This window comes from Sardina pilchardus, chromosome 1 (assembly GCF_963854185.1).
Source record: "Sardina pilchardus chromosome 1, fSarPil1.1, whole genome shotgun sequence".
Classification (NCBI taxonomy): Eukaryota; Metazoa; Chordata; class Actinopteri; order Clupeiformes; family Clupeidae; genus Sardina; species Sardina pilchardus.
The window spans coordinates 47,886,513-47,906,333 of NC_084994.1; the positions used below are offsets into that span (position 1 = coordinate 47,886,513).

General features: G+C 47.7%; 1 protein-coding gene across 1 annotated transcript; it reads left to right on the forward strand.

Annotated features, from left to right (window-relative positions):
- The first annotated feature begins 12,327 nt into the window (after nucleotides 1–12,327).
- c1qtnf6b (C1q and TNF related 6b) lies at nucleotides 12,328–19,821 on the forward strand. Its single transcript, XM_062547172.1, has 3 exons — nucleotides 12,328–12,408; nucleotides 15,113–15,353; nucleotides 18,509–19,821. Exons 2-3 carry the CDS (start codon nucleotides 15,122–15,124, stop codon nucleotides 19,051–19,053), a joined length of 777 nt encoding a protein of 258 aa, XP_062403156.1. The 5' UTR covers nucleotides 12,328–12,408; nucleotides 15,113–15,121; the 3' UTR covers nucleotides 19,054–19,821.

Here is a 19,821-nt window from a genome sequence, read left to right on the forward strand (position 1 = left end):
CCTGCGGCTGTTAGCTCACTTGATAACACCTGGGCTTGAATAAAACATCTCTCTCTCTCTCTCCTCCTCCCTCTGTCATTCACACTGTTTGTCCCTCTCATTCCCTCTCTCCCTTTCTCTCTCCCTCCCTCTCTCTCTCCCTCTCTCTCTTCCCTCATATTTAGTCATGCTGTGTACCAGCGGTCTGCTCCAGGTCCCCACTGGGCCGACTCTCATTTGGTTGCTCTTGTTTAGCCAGACCCATTTCTCATGCTGGGCCGAACGTGTACAATTAAAACTCAGGGGATTATTCACACCTACACTCTTTCACACACACACACACACACACACACACACACACACACACAGAGAGAGAGAAGAGAGAGAGAGAGAGAGAGAGAGAGAGAGAGAGAGAAAGCAAAATATCATTATGTCACCTTAGATGTTTATTCTTGGGCTCCAGTGCATGGACACAATATTCATTTTAATTTAATTCATTTCATTTCATTCTACAATTCAAAGTTAGATGAAGTGAAATCACCCTCTGCAGCTGGAACAGCTCAATCTTACATTCACCACCAGGCCTGCGGTCAGCCTGCCCGGTCCAGTCACTAATGACAGACAGGAAGGGCCAGAGGAGCCGGGGTGAGAGGCTGACTGCTGCACTGGACTTGGCTGACGAGGGGCTGTGGAGGGCGGCCAGAGGGACGCCGCTGTCCCAGAACAGCCATAACAGATGGAGTTTGTTTTGACTGAAGCCATCAGATCGCTCTAAACACGGCACCGGACACGACCGCAGCGTCCAAACCTATTCCGCCCCCAACCGCGTGCGTGCGTGGAGAACTCCTGAATTCGGCCGCAGCTCAAGGCCCGGCAGTGTCTGACTGAGTTAGCGTTGAGACCGGTGCACTTTTTTTTGTCCATTTCAGAAGACCGAACTTCACAGAAGCCTGCTTTAGTTGTACATTTTGTGCACGCCTTCCAAAAACTTTAGCATTTGTAGAAGGGGAACAAAGTGGTTTGAGTGGATCGAGCAATTACGTTTGCTAATGTGACCTAATCGCAATGATTTAACATTTAACTCAAGTATTGTGGGTAAATAGGGCAGAAGCTACACATTGAATGTTTTGGTTACCTAACTGCCCTTTAGCCCCATAATGCATTGTGTTTTGATCACATGGTTTGGTAACCTCAATACACTATTCTACCCATAGCTTCAGGTGTATGCAAGTCATAATTTGACTGGCTGGCTGGCTGTCAGGCTGAATACATAAATGACCTTGGGTTTCACCTTGAAAACACTGGGTCTGCAACTGAAGCGCTCCATTCTTACCAAGAACGATAGACCAACGACTGCACGACGTGCAAACTAGGTCCGCTATTTAGACGTCTAACCATGACCCCAAATAGACGTCAACGGGACTAGGTAACCTTTTCTGAACGGTATGCAGAGGTCCTGTGGATGTCAATACTGGACGTTGGGAAAAAAATACGTCGGCTGGCATTACAGTCTGCAAAGTTGGACGTCCAAAAGACGTGTCTTTGCGCAGTGGGAAATTTATAAGCAGACCTCTCACGTGAGCTCTGTCAATATAGGATTACCTTACAGCTCAATTGAGGAGTTCTAGAATTAGAGAAGCTTGTTATGACCTCGATCTTTCTTTTTTTTCCCCCCGTAAACAAATGAAAACTGAATTGAAAAGTGAAACTGCTATTCTAACTTGTGTTCCTTAAGTTAGAATGAGAGCTGCTGAGGCTGAGACTATCATCTCCAGAGTCTCACCATGACTCACTTTGCCTTCAGACCAGACTGCACATTGACTCGACTCGAGTCTGCGCTTTGTTTTCACAGAGTTTTGGAAAGCCTTAAGGTCTGTGTGCCGAAGTTGTTTTGCTGTGTGCAAATTATGTCTCTCACTTGTAGAATATCTTTTTCTTTTTTTTTAACACACAAAAAATGTTTGAGGGGAAGAAACAGAATGTGAGAGAGAGGGAGAGAGTTTGTCAACGGAGAAAATAAATAAGATACAGAGGTGCCTTGGGCAGTATGTTGTCTTACCTCGTGAGTGACATGAAGAAGCCTTCTGTCACTTCAGCTTCCTTTCATCCGCCTCACAGAAGAGGAGGAGGCGGAGAGAGAGAGAGAGAGAACGAGAGAGAGAGAGAGAGAGAGAGAAAGATGCACTTCTGGCCAGTGTTGTTTGGAATGAGCTAAACAAACCTTCAATTTAGTCATCATTCTCTAAGCCCACAAAGTATCATTCAAATCCTCACAAATCATATCATACTCTGCAATGTCACAACACACTTTAAAAACAGCATAGAACGCACTCAAAACACTAACACAAGTGCTTGCATTTGCATATGGTTTATGACACACTCGCATTTGCATAGGTATGTGATCCACACACACACACACACACATACACACACACATTCACACTCATATGCAATCACACTACACAGTCAAAACACATTTTAACCGGTGTGGTCCCCACCCACTCGGGATAAACTAACCCAAATTGCACACAAAAACGCATGAAAGCCCACTCAAGTCTTTTGCTATTTTCAATATGAGCACATGCTAATGTCTGCTGGGCCTGTTAGCGGTTAGCAGCCTCCTCCCCTTCGCATGCTACAGTGCACTGAGCTCTGGCCCCCGAGAGTGAGCCTGTGTAGCTGGGCTGGTCAGAACTCCAGAGCCGGCCACAGATGGGTTTGATGTTCCACATTAGGGTCTGTTGCTGTTATTGCGGCCGTCATTCCGTTAGCGGTCCAACTGTACCGTTTCTGCCGGACTGAACTTTGGCTCCGTTTGCAAAGACAGTTTGGATTGGACTGTCAGTAGAGAGTGCCGTTGAAAGGGAAGGTCACGGTTGATCACTTTGTGTTTAGATAGACTGGGAAAGGTGAGACAGGGAGTGAGAGAGAAAGAGAGAGAGAGAGAGAGAGAGAGAGAGAGAGAAAGAAAAACGTACAGAACATGTTGACATAAATATGGCAGTGCACAAAAGGAAGAAGGAGCAAAACATAAATGACAAGAGACAGAAACAAAGACATAATCCATGACTTATGGAGTGTATGAGCAAGCTGATCACACGATATGGACATACACGAGGACCAGCTTTTGTAATCCACTAGCTTGCTGTTGATTCGGCTAAGTGGAAACTGGAGCTCCAAAACAGCCCAACAGAGGCCCAAACATGGCAACAAACAGAGAATGGATGCTTTTACCATCAGTGCTGCAGCACGAGGTGACCCCACGGACCAACACATTCACCAGCACAGCACTAATGGACTCACCATGTAGTCTCTCCAGCAGGACTCTCGGCAGTGGGGGTTGTGTGTGTGTGTGTGTGTTTGTATGTATGCGTGTGTGTGTGTCTGTGTTTGTATGTGTGCTTGTGTGTTCATATTTATGTGTGTATGTGTGGAGTGTGTGTGTGTCTGTGTGTCTGTGTTTGCATGTGTGTGAGAGTGTGTGTACATACAGTATGTGTGTGTTCATATGTTAGTGTGGTGTGTGCGGAACCAGTCGGAACCAGCAAAACCAGTCGTTTCAGTAAAATTTCCAAAATTAAGTTATTGTGCTCACGTGAACGGCCATAAACTAAGCTTTCCAACGGTATGTATATCGAGGGTATTACACAAACTATCGCTAAGATAACCACATCCAAAGTTGACATGGTTCTGTCAGGATATGCCAGAAGAGGAGAAATCACCTTTTTAAGCAGCATGGACAACGGGAATGACTGCAAATGTGTTGAATCTTCGCCGGGTGTAACAGTCAAGATGTATGTTTTTCTGTGAAATTAGTTCACGATATGAAACTGTAGACTGTATACTGTCAAATTATGCGAAAGCGTAAAATTCAACATTTTAACCGGAAGTTTGTTTATTGTGGATTTTCTCAAAATAACGTTGTGCGTAAAGCGACTGATTTCGCTTTGAAGAGTCACACATGTGTGTGTGTGTGTGTGTGTGTGTGGAGGGGCGGTGGGCCTCTGCACTATACACTGGAGCTGCGCTGCCTCTTGACGAGCGGAAAGCCCCGCGTTTGAACAGCCTCCCAGCGGAGCCGTAAATGGAGGCCACTGCGGGGCCCCGGCTCCCCCACTGATCCCAGACCAGAAATCACGGCCGCTCCACTTCTCTCTCTCCCTCCGCTCGCGCTCGTCCAGCACTGACGGACTGCCCTCAGAGCAACACAATGCATTGTGCTGCACTGCAGAAATTCAATATTTCCTTTGAGTATTTCCTTTGTCTTAGTACTGCACAGATATGTAACACTATAAATCTATCCTCTGGATTTTTCCTGAGGTGTATTTACATTAACTATTTTTTTCTGTTCAGTTGATGACTGCTGACTGTGCTGGGCCGACGCCATTTGTTTTTCCCACGAGTCGCTATTTTTTCCCTCGGAAAAGCGCAAACTGTGCCAGAGCCGGAGCCGGAGCCCCCGCGGAGGCTGAGTGCCGAGCGTGATGCTTATCGGCCGTGACAATATATTTACGGTGCATTATTCAAGCGCCGCGCCGCCAGCGCTAGTGATTAGGGGAGCGCCGAGGACTTCATTGTTTCCCTGCTGCTCAACGCACTGCTCTCCTCAGACCTCCAGAGAGAGGGAGAGAGGGAGGGAGAGGGAGGGAGAGGGAGAGGGAGGAAAGGATGGGTAGTCTCTCTCTTGAAGGGAGAGAGGGAGACAGAGAGAGAGAGAGAGAGAGAGAGAGAGAGAGAACGACAGTGAGAGAGAAAGAAAGAGCGGGAGGGAGAAAGAGGGAGGGGGTGCACAGGAAGAGAGTGAGAGAGATGGAGTTTAGAGAATAGAGAGGGGGAGGAGAGAGAGAGGGAGAATTAAGTAGGGAGAGACAGAGGAAGAGAGAGAGAGCGGGAGGGGTAGAGGGAGAGAGATGGAGTTCAGAGAATAGAGAGTGGGTGGAGGAAACAAATGAGAAATGATAATAAAGAGACAGTGAGAGAGAGTAACTCCATCTCAGAAACTTGTGTGGGCTGATGCCTGGGGAATATGAAACAAACACACACACACACACACACACACACACACACACACACACACACACACACACACACACACACACACACACACACACACACACACACACACATACTGTATCTCCCTTTCTCATTCACACAAAGACAGACATACTCTCACTCTCCCTCTCCTGCCCCCCCTCTCTCGCATACACACATACACAGAGTGAGAAAGAGAAATAGAGAGTGAGAAAGAGAAATAGAGAGAGAGAGAGAGAGAGAGAGAGAGAGGGGGGGGGAGATGAGAGAGGAGAGATATATTAGTCAGCTTTTAGGAGGACACAAACTAGAAGTGGGTCAATAGCAGCTCCTGCTGTCTGGAAGGTCGGAAAGTACAGCACACACAGGACATTACATAACACTGGTCTGCAACCCGAAACACAAGACCCGAAAGGGGTTCACACACACACACACACACACACACACTATGAACACACCCATTCCCAACATATAAATAAAACTCCATCACAAATACACGGAGCGTCACTCATAGTATACAAACTCAATATTATGGCTCTGTTCAACAATCTCTGTCATTTTTCATTAGATCCACAATACAGACATAAAACCACACATACTCGGGCGTTCAGAGTGAAGATTTGTCGTAGTGTTATCCAATTGCGTGCAGTGAGATTTTCAAATGCATGTTTGGTGCCGCCTCTCGAGTTGGGCCATTTTCATTATTCGTGGCCAGACCCTTAGTCTAAAAGATTCCAGGGTCTGGTTTACTACCAGGCTACATTTGAATCTAAGATCAAATCTGTGCGTAAGAAGGCTTTATAAATGAGGCCCCTGGTCTTTTGCAGTCATGGTCATGTTAGACAGAGAACTAAGGTGCACCGAAGGTGCAAGTTTTTGTTCTGTTCTAATAATACATATTTTTTGAAAGATTATTTTTATTATTATTAGTATTATTATTGTTGTTGTTGTTGTTGTTGTTGTTTATTAATATTATTATTATTATTATTATTGTTATGCCGGTTTGAGATTTGTCTCAGAGCATTTTCCTTTTTTGAGGTGGTTAAACATGGTCGAAATTTCTTGAAATTTGGCACACACTTACATCATTTAATTTTATGAATAAACACGCTGGAGGAACTAACCAACAGCCAAAGTATGCATGCTAAACACTCACTGGAATAACACCATGCATTTGTCCTCTATCCTGCTGCTAGCCCGTTTAGCTTTCTCTTGGAAACTGCATGAACAGATCACCTGGCTCAGACGTACACATAAATTTAGTTAACAAGTCAGCTTCTCATACTCACCATGCGTGGGCGTTTTATTTTGAAATTGTAAATGGTAAACGATGTAGTCCTTTACAAAAAAAAAGGTTTGCGGCAGATGTGCAGCAAATGTGTGGGTGATTTGTGGGAAACAAATGAGTTCACTAGAAAATATTGCCAGAGGTTTGCCAATGTTGGCTGCTAGAGGCAAACTTCCAGCAGAGCTCTGGCACCAATGGGAAGTTTGCTACTGGTGGCAAATGTGTTCACCAGTGATTTGCAACCACACTTGGCCAATAATGGCAATCTTCCAGTGAACTTCTGGTGACAACTTAATTTACATATGACATTGCTGCAAATTTGCTGCAACATTGCCAAAAGTTAAGCGCAGTTAATCTGTTTGTCAGAAAGCTAATTTGCATGTGAAAACATGACTACTGCTCACTTGAAATCTGACATTTCGGTAAGGGGTAATATTGGTATCACTTATCCAAATATACTCAGAGTGTCGTGACATAACATCAGTCACACAACCATGAATGCACAAATCTCTCTCCCCCCACACACACATTTTTGGGAGATCGCGGCAACCTAAGAGAAAACACTCGTCCATCTTGTTTATGAAAATAATTTGCTGGCCCCTGTGATTAATTTCCTGTGGCTCAGAGGGCAGCCGTGCTGTGAATCAGGCCCAGAGGGCCTCACACACTCCACACACACTCCACACACTCCACACACTCCACACACACCACATGGATGTGACTTCTGGCATCCAGCGCAACCGTCGTCCTCTCCGGTTGAAGATACGGGAGGCGGGCAACGAAGGACAGCCAAGAAGGAAATTATTAAACACAAGCGGGCAAGAGGGTGTGAGTGTGTTTGTGTGTGTGTGCGTGTGTGTGTGTGTGTGTGTGTGTGTGTGTGTGTGTGTGTGTGTGTGTGTGTGTGAGAGAGAGAGAGAGAGAGAGAGAGAGTGTGTGTGTGTGTGTGTGTGTGTAAGAGAGAGATAGATGGAGAGAAGCATAAGGTCATGTCTGATGGTGCAAGGAGAGATCTTAATCGCACCATTTCGCTGCTGTCCATTGCTTCATCACGGAGGGAGAGTGCACTTGGACCACAAGCTGGCCTGAACTCTCTCTCCCCCTCTCGTTCCTCTCCTCTTCTTCCTCCTCTCTCTCCCCCTCTCTCTCTTCACTTCTTCTTCCTCTCTCTCCCTCTCTGTCTTCACTTCTTTTTCCTCCTCTCTCCCCCGCTCTCTCTCTCTACTCTCCTCTTCTTCCTCCTCTCTCTCTCCTCTCTCCCCCTATACCCTCCTCTCCTCTTCTTCCTCCTCTCTCCCCCTCTCTCCTCTCCTCTTCTCCTCCTCTCTCTTCCCTCTCTCATCTGTATTGGAGTGATGTCAAGCGCATTCGTTTGGCGTCCAGCTGGCACTGCTAGTGCCGTAGCATCATCCTGAGCCCGGCAGCCAAGCACAACTACAGCACAGGATCAAACGAGGAGCAAGCGGGAGGCACAGAGGAATGTGTGTGTGTGTGTGTGTGTGTGTGTGTGTATGCCCGCGTGCGTGCGTGTGTGTGCATGCGTGCGTCTGTGTGTGCGTGCGTCTGTGCCTGTGTGTGTTTGTGTGTGTGTGCCTATGTGCCTGTGTATGTGTGTGTGTGTGTGTTTGAGTGTACGTGCCTGTGTGTATGAGCGTGCGTGCGTGCGTGCGTGCGTGCGTGCGAGCGTGCGTGCGTGCGTGCGTGCGTGCGAGCGTGCGTGCATGCGTGCGAGCGTGCGTGCGTGTGAGAGTCACGGGGGGGTTGGACAACGCAAGGAGTGAAAATGGAGTACAAGGACAGAAAGGTGAGAAGGGAGAGTAGAGACAGCGCTGTCTCCCAGTGATGAGGCAAATTAGCCTGTTGATAAACACCTGAGGGGGCGTCTGCACTTAAACCCTGATTAGAGTCGTGTCACCTTGTGATGTACTGTACACAGCACCGTGCCACGTGGCAGTTTCTTAAGCGGACATTATTCGACTGTAAAACATTTGCTTGCTGTAAAAGAATGTCTGACACACTGGTGAGTAGGGAACTATAAAACACTCTTGGCTAGCCAACGTAAACGTGTCAGTGTGTGTGTGTGTTTTGTGTTCCATGCCATTTCCTGGAAGGCGCGCTGTGTGAAGTGGTACGTGTCTTCGCTCTTAAATCAGTTTGATTTGGTATAATTGTGTAATTGGTGTTTCGTGGCCTGGCCCTCTCGCCCAGATGGTCTGGGTTTAGGAGGGAGGCCCCTTGGAGAGACGCTAGAACTCGACCCACACTGGAACTACTTTTTTCACAGAGCAGGGATATCACCATAGCGCGTACAGTAAGATTATCATCATACTCATCCCCTTAGAATTATAAGGTTCTATCTGACATTTTGAAACAAAAATGAGTTATTGACGTATTCTTATTCTTATGTGAGTTGAGGTGTTTGTTGAAAAGTATGCATTTTGGACATATAAAGAGTCGTGTGCCAGTTCCACCGTCAACACAACTCTATGGAACTCTAAAACTTTGAAGCTGAATATCTCAGAACTACTCAGAATGTACAGTACAAAGCTTTTTATTCATGGTTTTTATATCTAATAGGAAATGTACTGTTTTGAACTGTCCCCTACTATGTGGTACCAGTAATATCCTCATAAACAAAAACCACAAACAAAAAACGCATGCAAAAACAGTAGCTCCCAAAGACCTTAGAGTGCAGGGCTCTATAATCTTTGGGAGCTACTGTGACCCACAACTGACTATGAGCAGAGTTCATGTGAGTACAAGCATAATCTAACATTAAATCATCCCACTGCGCATGTTTATCAACAAAGTCACTCTGAGATATTTCCGTTATCTGTGGCCTGCGGCGCGTATTTATGTTCCGATGTCGATGAACCATAAGACGCTTTCACGATGCTCGTCTGTCAGTGAAGCTCCAGCGCGCGAGACTCGCTGAGCTCCTTCTGCTGAACCCTTAATGCCAAATAGAGAACGCGGGGCTCACTGCGGCTTAACCGAGCTGATCTACAGTACAAGGGGAGTGTGAGGGCCAAACGTCAGATGAGCGACGGCTGTGTGAGGCGAACGTGTTTCGCCCGTTGATGGATTGCTCCACGATACACCGCAGACACTTCATCATTCCGCCCGGGGACAGTGTGTGTGTGTGTGTGAGTAGCGGAGCGGCGGCAGCGTTGGCGGGTCCTGAGTGCTGGCTGTAATAGCTGCCTGAGTTGGTGCCTGTCTGGGCTGCGTGTGCTCTGTCATCGCCTCCCTGCTGTTACTCCCACACCTCCAGCAGGAGGAATACAGTCAACCACAGACTTCATACACACATATAAACACACACATACACACACATACATACACACACACACACAAACACATACACATGCAGTACGCACACAGTACACACACACACACACACACACACACACACACACACACACACACACACACACACACACACAATACCGACAAAAACTCATTTTGACATGGTTGGGTCCAAATGCTCATTATGTTCAAACATCATAGACAGGCATACACACACACATACTGTACACACACACACACACACACACACACACACACACACACACACACACACACAGGTACACACACACACTCAAACTGAATACTGGCATGAATCCAGACCCTTGCATTTCCCCCTCCAGCACACATTCTCAAACATCTGTCTTCCCTTTTTTGTGGTTGAGACTTTACAGATGTGGACAAGACAAATGCAATCTCACAGAAAGGCCAAGATGAGTCCATCTAACACAAACGTGCTCTCTCTCTCTCTCTCTCTTTCTCTCTCATACTCACACACACACACACACACACACACACACACACACACACACCCCAGCACAGAGGGCAACCAAGACCTTGCAAGACCTTGAGAAATGGGCAGAGTTAAAAAGTAAAGAAATCAAAACGGATAAGACAGATATTGAAACAATTAGAGACGACGACAGGAAATGAAAAGGGTATTAAAGGTCAAAGGTCACCACACAGGCAGATGACGTGCTGAAGGACAGAAGGACACCATCTGAGGTGACTAGGAGGCCATACTGTGGGTACACTGACATAGTGCTCATCTGAGGTATTCCAAAACAGAGGGATGGAGGAGGGTGGGCGGGTGGGGGAAGAGAAAGTTTCCAATAACGGTCATCTTCTAGTCCTTACTATAATACACACAGAGAGAGAGAGAGAGAGAGAGAGAGAGAGAGAGAGAGAGAGAGACACTCACACACAGAGCAATCACTCATCAACAGAAATGAACTAACATCTGGCCCCTGAGCAGCCCTCGTCCTTGTCAGGCTGTGTCTGGCACATCAACACAAATGGGTGCTGTTTGCAGATGTTCCATCACTGAGTGATCGGGTTGTCATGGCGCATTAAGCCAGTTTTGAGAAACTTGTCCTGGCTTTGAAACGGGGCCCCCTTTCTTTTCCTAAACGGATGGAAGGGGAGATAGGGTCAAGCCAAACTAAACATCACCCAAACTCTAGACGGACAAGATGAAGGGGAGTGGGGAGTGGGGAGTGGGGAGTGGACCCAGTGGGCTATTTCCGAGCGAGGATGGGTTGGGCTGTGCAGGTGTAAGTATACTACTACATCACTAAATCTCAAGGTACTGACCACCCATGAGATCATACTGAGGTACTTTATTATCTATCCCAGGCCTACTCTGAAGTAAGCATGTAAGTATGTCTCCCAAAGTAAATCCTCTACCACAGGACAGGAAGGAGAGTCGAATGAAAGCAACCACCGTCTCAATGATTACAGACTACAAGCAGTGAATGCTGCGAGACGTCAAGAGACTTAGGGAGCGTGGTCAAAGAACAGGAAGAGGGAAGTCAGTGTGCAGACTGAGGAGAGGCGAAGGGACGAGACCCAGGGAGAGAAGGAGAGTGGACCCCTGCTTAGAATGTGTTCTCTTGACCTGAAAGGATACTGCAGAAACGTCTGCTCAAACACCTGAAGTAATGGCCTCTTTTGGCGTGGAGGAAGAGCCTGACCGTCCAGAGACCTGCGCGAACCACCAGTCCCCACCGACCCCTCTCAAGAAGGCTCTGACACTCCGACAGGTCAGAGTTCAACCGCCCTCGGAGAGAAGCAAGAGTGTCAGGCCGTACAGTGAAATCCCATCTGGTGTGACCAGCGCTGAGGGCATCTGGAGGGGTGACCAGTGCCAGTCCCCCGAGCCGGTCAACCATGATGTCGGAATCTGCTGCACAAGTTTGCCATGTGTTGTTTATAAATGTGGATATTTGTGAAGCGAGCGGGTGCTTTCCCTTTGCTTAATTAACCTACTTAACGATTTAAAATCCGCGCACGCGCCCCTTCGGCCAGAGAGCGTGCACGAGGCCAGCTCAGTTTGTGGAGCTCAAGCTCACCCGAGTCTAATTCGAAGCAGAATGCGGATTTCTGCCTGCTTCCACAGTCAGGCTGGTACCGATTACATTAAATCTCCTGTTTTACAATTAGCAATCAAAGGCAACCGCAAAAGGAACTGCCATAATTGATGTATTTCATTGTCACTGGCAGAAAAGGGCAAGACATCCATGTTCTAGTTATGAGTAGGATGAGCATTCTTTAGATGGATTAAAAAAAAAAAAACAGTGATTGAAAGTGCCCTCCAGGGAAACAAGGTTGTTGCAAGCCAAGGGATTTATCTGACACAGGAAAATTCAACACCTGCCACTATCACGTCTTTGACTTCTAGAGAGGAATATATTATGGGCGTAGTAGCAGCATGCATTTCTCCCTTAACGGGAAATGAAAGGGTGACTTGGAGCTCCTGAAAGATGAACGGAGTAATCAAGAGAAACTACAGAGGGAGGTTGAATTACAGAGAGAGGGAGGAGAACGTGGTGGATCAGATTGAAGTAGGAAAAAGAACAACGGGGGGAGAGAGTGAGAAAGTGTGTGTGTGTGTGTGTGTGTGTGAGAGAGAGAGAGAGAGAGAGAGAGAGGGGAGAGAGAGAGAGAGAGAGAGAGAGAGGGGAGAGAGAGAGAGAGAGAGAGAGAGAGAGAGAGAGAAGAAACTTCCTTGCCGCTGTACATGCCCGAAGCTCTCAGCTGATCGACACGAAGGCAGTTCGCGGAGCAGCTGCTGAACTTGTGAGGTAGGCTAAGTAATTCCATGGAAGAAAATATTATTGTGTTACAGTAAATGTGGGGCAGTTGTCTTACGTCAGTGGACTCATCTGGTTGAATCAATGACGAAAGACAATGAAACTTCCCATCACTATCGTGCATGCAAATAGACAAATCTGTCTTTTGTCAACCCGGCAGAATTTCAAAGCACGGTTAGAGAAGATGCATGCTATATTATGCGTGAGTCACATTACTAATGTTTGTGAGTTACTGCATGCCGTAACAGTTCTGTACGATGATGTGTGCCAAGTTTTGATAGCTGAGGACGTGGCTCATTGTTAGAACTTACTTAAACAGCTGGATATTAGAGTTTGAATGCCCTACACATGCGATTGTAATAGCGAGGCAGTGGACATGATGTATGAAAGCCTGGCGTAAACGTGGTGGATAGTTACGCATAATCACCGGATAGGCTTCTTTATAGATTTCCTTTTAAAACTTTATTTTAAAGAAGGCTTCGAGCCAGTAGGCACGGTTCTTTGTGATGTTGGGTAGATTATGTAACAAGGAAATATGTAGCTTAAAGTTAAACCATGTAAAGCGTAAAATAATGTAAGCGTAAAAAACGTGGTAATTTGGAATGAACGTTCCAACTAAGTTAGTGAGTATAGGAATTAATTCCGCATGCTCTGTTTCAGTTATGTCCACTAAACAATAGCCTACACTTTCACCGAAGGAAAGGTCAGTAAAACATCCTGTTTGGGATGTAAACGTAGGCCTATATAGGTTATAGTCCCATGGTTTATGCAGTCTTAATTAAAGTGAATGAAAACCAGAATACTGCTGCATGGTTCTAGCCATGGGCTACTTTCCACTGCCTAAGTTGGTGCTACAGTGGTATTTCCTCCGTGGGGTATCGCGTTTGACATTACTCACTGTCGGTTGAAACCATCAGCATGTGTTTCTGAGCAGACCAGCCAGCCCGTTGGCTAAATATTGAAGGAAAGGGGCAATAAATGTCAGCAGTGAAACCTGAGGCGGTAATTCACCAGTCGCGCTCTAGAGAACGCTCCTCTACAGGCTCTCCCTTAATGAAGAGTTCCGACTACTCTTCCGCCATAAACAACCTCATTGTTTAGGTCTATGGGCTGTTTGGCCATAGATATTTTGTCAACAGCCACATTCTGCCCATCACATTTGTGATGCAAAACACTTCACTTGCAGAACAAATCCAAGGTAACGTTGCTGGCATACATTTTCACTGGCCAGTTTCGGCTCATTCTGTCTGTAAAAGTGAGCTATACACTCTGTCCTTGCAAGTTACTTGGAACCAATTATGATAAACTACAATAAAGTGGTCAAAGATAGTTTAAGTTTTATGTTCAAAAAGTTCACTGCTATGAAGGTTGTAGGACAACAAAATGTGCCCTGAATCTGTGAGGTCACTTCTAAATGTTGAGGTCAGAGTGTATGAGGTGATAGGCCAAGGTCTAAAACATTTATTGTTTCAAGAAAAAAAGGCTATATTATGTCATATGTTACACCAGCTGAGCTACCCGGAGTAAGTAGTGAAGCAGGAGTTGCGTACACAGACAAATCAGCTGTTGGCCTACGGGCCTGGCCAGTAGGGAACTCAAGTACTGTAAATACTCAAGCAATCAACATATACAGCATGACCAAGTAGGACAGGTATGCCACCCACTAGTGGTTTCTCAAAAGCTGTTATTGTTGAGTAATGACGTGATGCCCTGAGAGGCCTGGACAGAGGCAGAGTAAAGCACTGGACATGAGAGAGAGAGAGAGAGAGAGAGTGAGAGCCTGCCAAGGATAACACAGCCTACAGAGCAGCATGGCCCCGACTCACCCGTTACCTTTAATGCTCTCTCTCTCTCTCTCTCTCTCTCTCTTGCTCCCTCGCGAACTTCTCACTCGGGCGGTGGGGCACGCGAGTCATTTACACAGACTTGGCGTGTCACCAAACACGTCTTAAGTAATTAGGCCCTGTGTCTGCGCACAGGGGCGTTTGGGCAGGTGCCTGCGCTCAGTTAAGTCATTCAATCTCCGTGTTTGTGTGTACAAGTCAGGCCTTCAACAAGAGGCGCGTGCCAGCTGCTAAATTAAAGCTTCAATAATTGATGGACTACTAATGGTGATCTCAGTGATACCATGATTGAGAGCTCTATCACCAGACAAAGGGCTTCAGTCTTACTCTCACACCTGGTGTTTAGGGAATGACATCGACACCAGCTGACTAATTCTTTCACTCTCACTCTCGTCCCACCTCTTACCATTTATACTATTCTCTCTCTCTCTGTCTCAGTTGAGTTGAATTCAACGTTGCTTTATTATAACGATTGTAGGTACAGCGTTGCCAAATCAGAAAACAAAAACTGTAACAACAATGAGAACATTGACAACATCTCTCTCTCTCCCCCTCCCCTCCCTCTCTCTCCCCCTCCCCTGCCCTCCATCTCTCTCTCCCTCTCCCTCCCTCTCTCTCTCTCCCACTCCCTATCTCTCTCTCCCTCCTTCTCTGTCTCTCTCTCTCCCCCCCTCCCTCTCCCCCTCCCCTCCCCTCCATCTCTCTCCCTCTCCCTCCCTCTCTCTCTCTCCCTCCCTCTCTCCCTCTCTCTCTCCCTCTCTCTCTCTCCCTCCTTCCCTCTCTCTGTCTCATCCTTCTCTCTCTCCCCCCCCCCTCTCTCCCTCCCTCCCTCTCTCTCTCTGCTCCCCTAGTGAGGTGCGATGACGTCTGCTCTCCCGGTGCCCGTGCTGTTGCTCCTCCCCCTGGCGGTGATGATGGCGGTCGGCGTGCCGTCCCCCTCGCGCCCCCCCCTGCGCTTCTGCCGGCGCTGCTGTGACCCCCCCGACGGCCCCTCCTCTCCCCGCTCCTCCTCTTCCTCCTCCTCCTCCTCCTCCGCCAGCCTCCAGCAAGCGCCCGAGGTGCGCACCTTCATCAACATGACCATCCTCAAAGGTACGCCCGGCCGGCTGCAGGGGATAAGTGCTCCGCGTCCGCGCTGCTCTGTCATTACCGGTCATCCGCACGGCGGAGCGATGAGCGCGGGGTCGGTGGGCTCGTCCGTGCGGACGGACGGCAGGGGGCCGATTTCACCTCCGGACCGTATTATTTCTGCTGTGAGGCCTGAAATAGCACACGGCCACTAAAGCACGCAGGAGTTCTTGTCAAGCTGTCCAGAGGAAAACAACTAGCCATTGCACACCAATGAAAATGGCACTGCACAGTCTATTTTATTAGATTTGGATTTGACTAGATGGTGAAAAAAATACGCTATTCCAAAATCTCATAAAGAAGTGCTTCAGAAAAAGAATGAGTACCTACATTTTAGCCGGCGTCGAAAAAAAGTCATGGTTTGGGGACTGTGCAATTCTGTGGTTGTCTAAAAAGCAAAACATCTCATCTACTTGTTCTTTTTTTCTCATAATGAATGTTGTGTTACTCACTTTGTTGCAGTTGCTGATTCTTTGTTTAAAGGAACACTACAGGACTTTTTCTCTGTCGCACACAAGCGACAGAGGACATTTTGTTTATCCAGCACTGGCTTTTCAAATAACGATGTCCACAGACAAGGAGGATTATGTTGCATCATTTTTATGAAAGTATGATATATTGAAGCAAGTCAAATTTGTTGTCTCATTCCATCAAACTACAGGTCCGCTACCCAATCTGGTAAACTTACATAGTGCAGTTATAGCCGATAGAGGGCCGCGAAGCGAATGCAGAAGTGCCATTCACCCTGTTACGAGTCGATGAACCACTGAAATGATTTTGGATTTGGATTATTTTAAGGTACAAAAAACTCTTTAGTGTCACTTTAAACTGACCTGAGACCACTAATAGATTCTTTATGTTCCACATCACATGACGCGTGGAGTACCCACATATAGCATACAACAGTCAGTCATGGTTCCATGCACGGGGAAAAGACTACCCCAAAGTAGGAACTAAAATGGTTATAGGTACCGCGACCAGAGGAACTACAGTACAATCGCCCTCAATTCCATGCAGTGTGAACACGTAAAAAGTTCTAGGAACTATAAAAGATGGTATAGGAACTGCAGAAGGTTCCTATAGTGTGAAAGCGCCTATACATCCCCTACTCTCTCTGTGGAGCACGAGGCAGCTGACGCCAAGCTGCCTGACTGGAGCTGCCAAGCCAAATCTAATATTGGACACAATGGACAATCTATGGCCCAATGAAAAGCCTCTATATAGACAGCCTGGGCGTCTAGTATAATGGCTAATAAGCCAGCTGTAGATGTTTCCTAATGAGAACAGCATGAGATGTATGATATGTCACCGAGAGGAGCATAACCTCCATGAGAAGTGGGAGAGCAGCCAACATCTGAGCCTCCTTAAAGCGCTCCATATTGTCAGGGACTTCAACCAAGTTGTCGGAGGCATCAGCAGCCATCATTGTTTCACATCTGGGGTATTATGCGGCTCTACTGAATCGCATGGCAAGTGACTGAAAGAGAGAAAGCACTACACAATATCCTGCATAGCCACACACACACAGTTCCACAGAGAAGTCAGCTCCAGAGAAAATATAAGTCTCAGTGGATAGAAGCCTTTTTTCCTGTCCAAACCCCACGACAACAAGCCTTGGACTGTTGCAGAGTAAAACTCTCATGGTCAGTATTGCAGCCCAGTCCCCTAAATAGTCCTGGAGAGGAGTCAACAGTGTTTGTCCATCCGTGATTGGTCCACAACACTGAGGGTCTCTTATCTTCCCATCTCACCCAGCGCTGACCCTGTCCAGAAAGCCCTCTGACCAGATGTCCTTTATAGTCTCCCTTCAGATCGCCAAGCAACAAGGGAGTCAAAGAGAGACTCATGTCGCATTACCGTAGTAGGCTGATTCCAGATCAGAACATAATTAAGCTGTGTTGAAGTGTGGGATTCAAAGTGTGAGATCTGCCGTCCGATCCAAACAAACAAACTAAAATGATTTGGCTCATAAAGTATAGATTTATGCTGCTTTGGCAAAAAATAACCTTTGGCAGCGAAAGGGCTGTTTGTTAAATCTGCGCTGCCCTGCTTTTCCCTTTCGCGGCAAAGCAGAATTAATTAAGCGGAATTCCTTTTGTAAGGCGAAGAAAGTCATCCTTCAGGAGGATAATTCTGGCACAGAACTTGCTTATGTGGCAGAACACCATGTGTGTGCCTGCGTCTGTGTGTGCATGTGTGTGTGTCTGTCTGTGTGTGTCTTTGTGTGTGTGCCTGCGTCTGTGTGTGCATGTGTGTGTGTCTGTCTGTGTGTGTCTTTGTGTGTGTGTGTGTGTGTGTGTGTGTGTGTGTGAAATAGAGAATGAGAGAACAAGAGATAAGGCAGAGTAAAACGGAGAATGAGTGTGTGTGTGTCTGTGTGTGTGTGTGTGTGTGTGTGTGTGTGTGTGTCATGTCTGTGATTAATGTAGAAACAGACTGTGCTGCTCTAGCCGTAGTCCTCAGCAGAGGGGTCAAGCACCAAGCCACAGCACGGCGATGCCTTTGGCCACGCTGCCAGAGACCAGCCGTCCGCCCACCAGCACGGGTGGAGCCGCACTTTTGCAGTTCTCAAAGAACGTCTTGAGCACCGTGTCCACAGGCAGACTTAGAACCCGGCGCAGGAATCCCATCCTAGCGTGAGTCATACAGCTGAAATGTGATCCTTTTGCCGCGCGAAAGCTTCTGAATAGCTTTGGACCTGCTGGGTCATGCATTTGGACTGCAGAAGGTTTTGGTAAACAAAAAACGAGACCAAGCTCCCAGTCGCTCGGCGTGCGTAAGGGCGACGCGTTCGGGGTGTTTGAACAGAGTCTGGTCGCAGCACCAGAAGAATGTGGCTTTTTGGGGCTTTTGTCCTGTGACCTACATTTGGTGTTCCAGTCCTTGAGTTTGAGTTTGGGCGCACCGTGACTCCATCCACTGGACAAGTGACAACTATTCCACCTGACCGGCCCAGGCCTGATGTGCTGCTCATGTCTGCTATAGCCATCGTACGCGTATTATTCTCTCTCATTGTAAGCTTCTCACACAATGTCATGCTCTTCCCCCTCCTCTCTCTCCCTCTCTCTCTCTCTCTCTCTCCCCTCTCTCTCTCTCTCTCTCTCTCTCTGTCTCTGAAGGAGATAAAGGGGACCGTGGGGATCGAGGTACTCCAGGGAAGCCGGGACCAGAGGGGCCGGCGGGCTCCAGGGGCCTGACGGGGCACAAGGGGCCCAAGGGCCAGCCGGGCCCCCCGGGCGACCCCTGCAAGACCCAGAACTCGCACTTCTCGGTGGGCCGGCGCAAGGCGCTGCACAGCGTGGACTACTACACGGCGCTGGTCTTCGACACGGTCTTCGTCAACCCCGAGGAGCACTTCAACATGTTCAAGGGCAAGTTCTACTGCTACGTGCCGGGCGTCTACTTCTTCAACGTCAACATCCACACGTGGAACTTCAAGGAGACCTACCTGCACATGATGCACAACGACCGCGAGCAGGTGATCCTGTACGCGCAGCCCAGCGAGCGATCGATCATGCAGAGCCAGAGCGTCATGCTCACGCTGGCGCTCAACGACGAGGTGTGGGTGCGGCTCTACAAGCGCGAGCGCGAGAACGCCATCTACAGCGACGACGTGGACGTCTACATCACCTTCAACGGGTACCTGGTGGCGCCCACTACCTAAGAGGAGGGCGCGGAGATGGGACATGACGTTTTTTTGTTGTTGTTGTTGTTGTTGTTTTTGTTGTGTTGTTTTTTTTCTTTTTATTTCTTTTTCTTTTGTTTTCTTTTTTGCTTGCCTACATTCCTCTCAGGGAAGTAAGATGTGGCATCCGAGAGTCGCGTGAGGACCGCTGGAGATGTTTTTTGACGAGAGGTTGGCAAAGAAGGGGAGAGATTGCGACGACAAAGCACTACTGCTGTTGCACATTTTAAGCACACTACCTGCAAGAACATCAATCCCTCCGCGTTGATGAGCTGTCAAGAACATGTAGACTTACAATATGGTGCCTTGAGGAGAGCCCAAATGGAGTACGCTAAATATCGAATGATTATCAAGCCATGAAACTGAGCTAGCGTCAAAGTCTCAAAAGCTGCGGTGCGGCATGGCATGTCCAGTTTCTCTCAGCGTTGACTGCTTTTCTTTTCCTGGAACGGACTCAAAACTGTTGTTGCCTCGTTCAAACAGCATTCACGCCCTCACTGAAAAAAAAAAAGCCGGAGAAGAATGTGTGAGAGAGAGAGTGTGTGTGTGTGTGTGAGAGAGAGAGAGGGAGATCAACCATCCAGCAGTTCCTTCTCACCTTAATTGGTCCCTGGTCCCTCGGGCGGGAGAGCTCTCGGGGTGCAGCAGGTGGAGTCTGTCGTCCAGAGGTGGCCAGGCGGGGGGCGTCCTCCTGGTGGATCGTTAGTCGGCTCCCCGGGGCCCTGGGCTTTGTGTTCTGCCAGCCGA

Coding starts and splice junctions, on each gene's coding strand:
- c1qtnf6b (XM_062547172.1), top strand. CDS start 15,122: ATGACGTCTGCTCTCCCGGTGCCCGTGCTGTTGCTCCTCCCCCTGGCG. Junction 15,354..18,508: donor CAACATGACCATCCTCAAAG/GTACGCCCGGCC, acceptor CTGTCTCTGAAG/GAGATAAAGGGGACCGTGGG.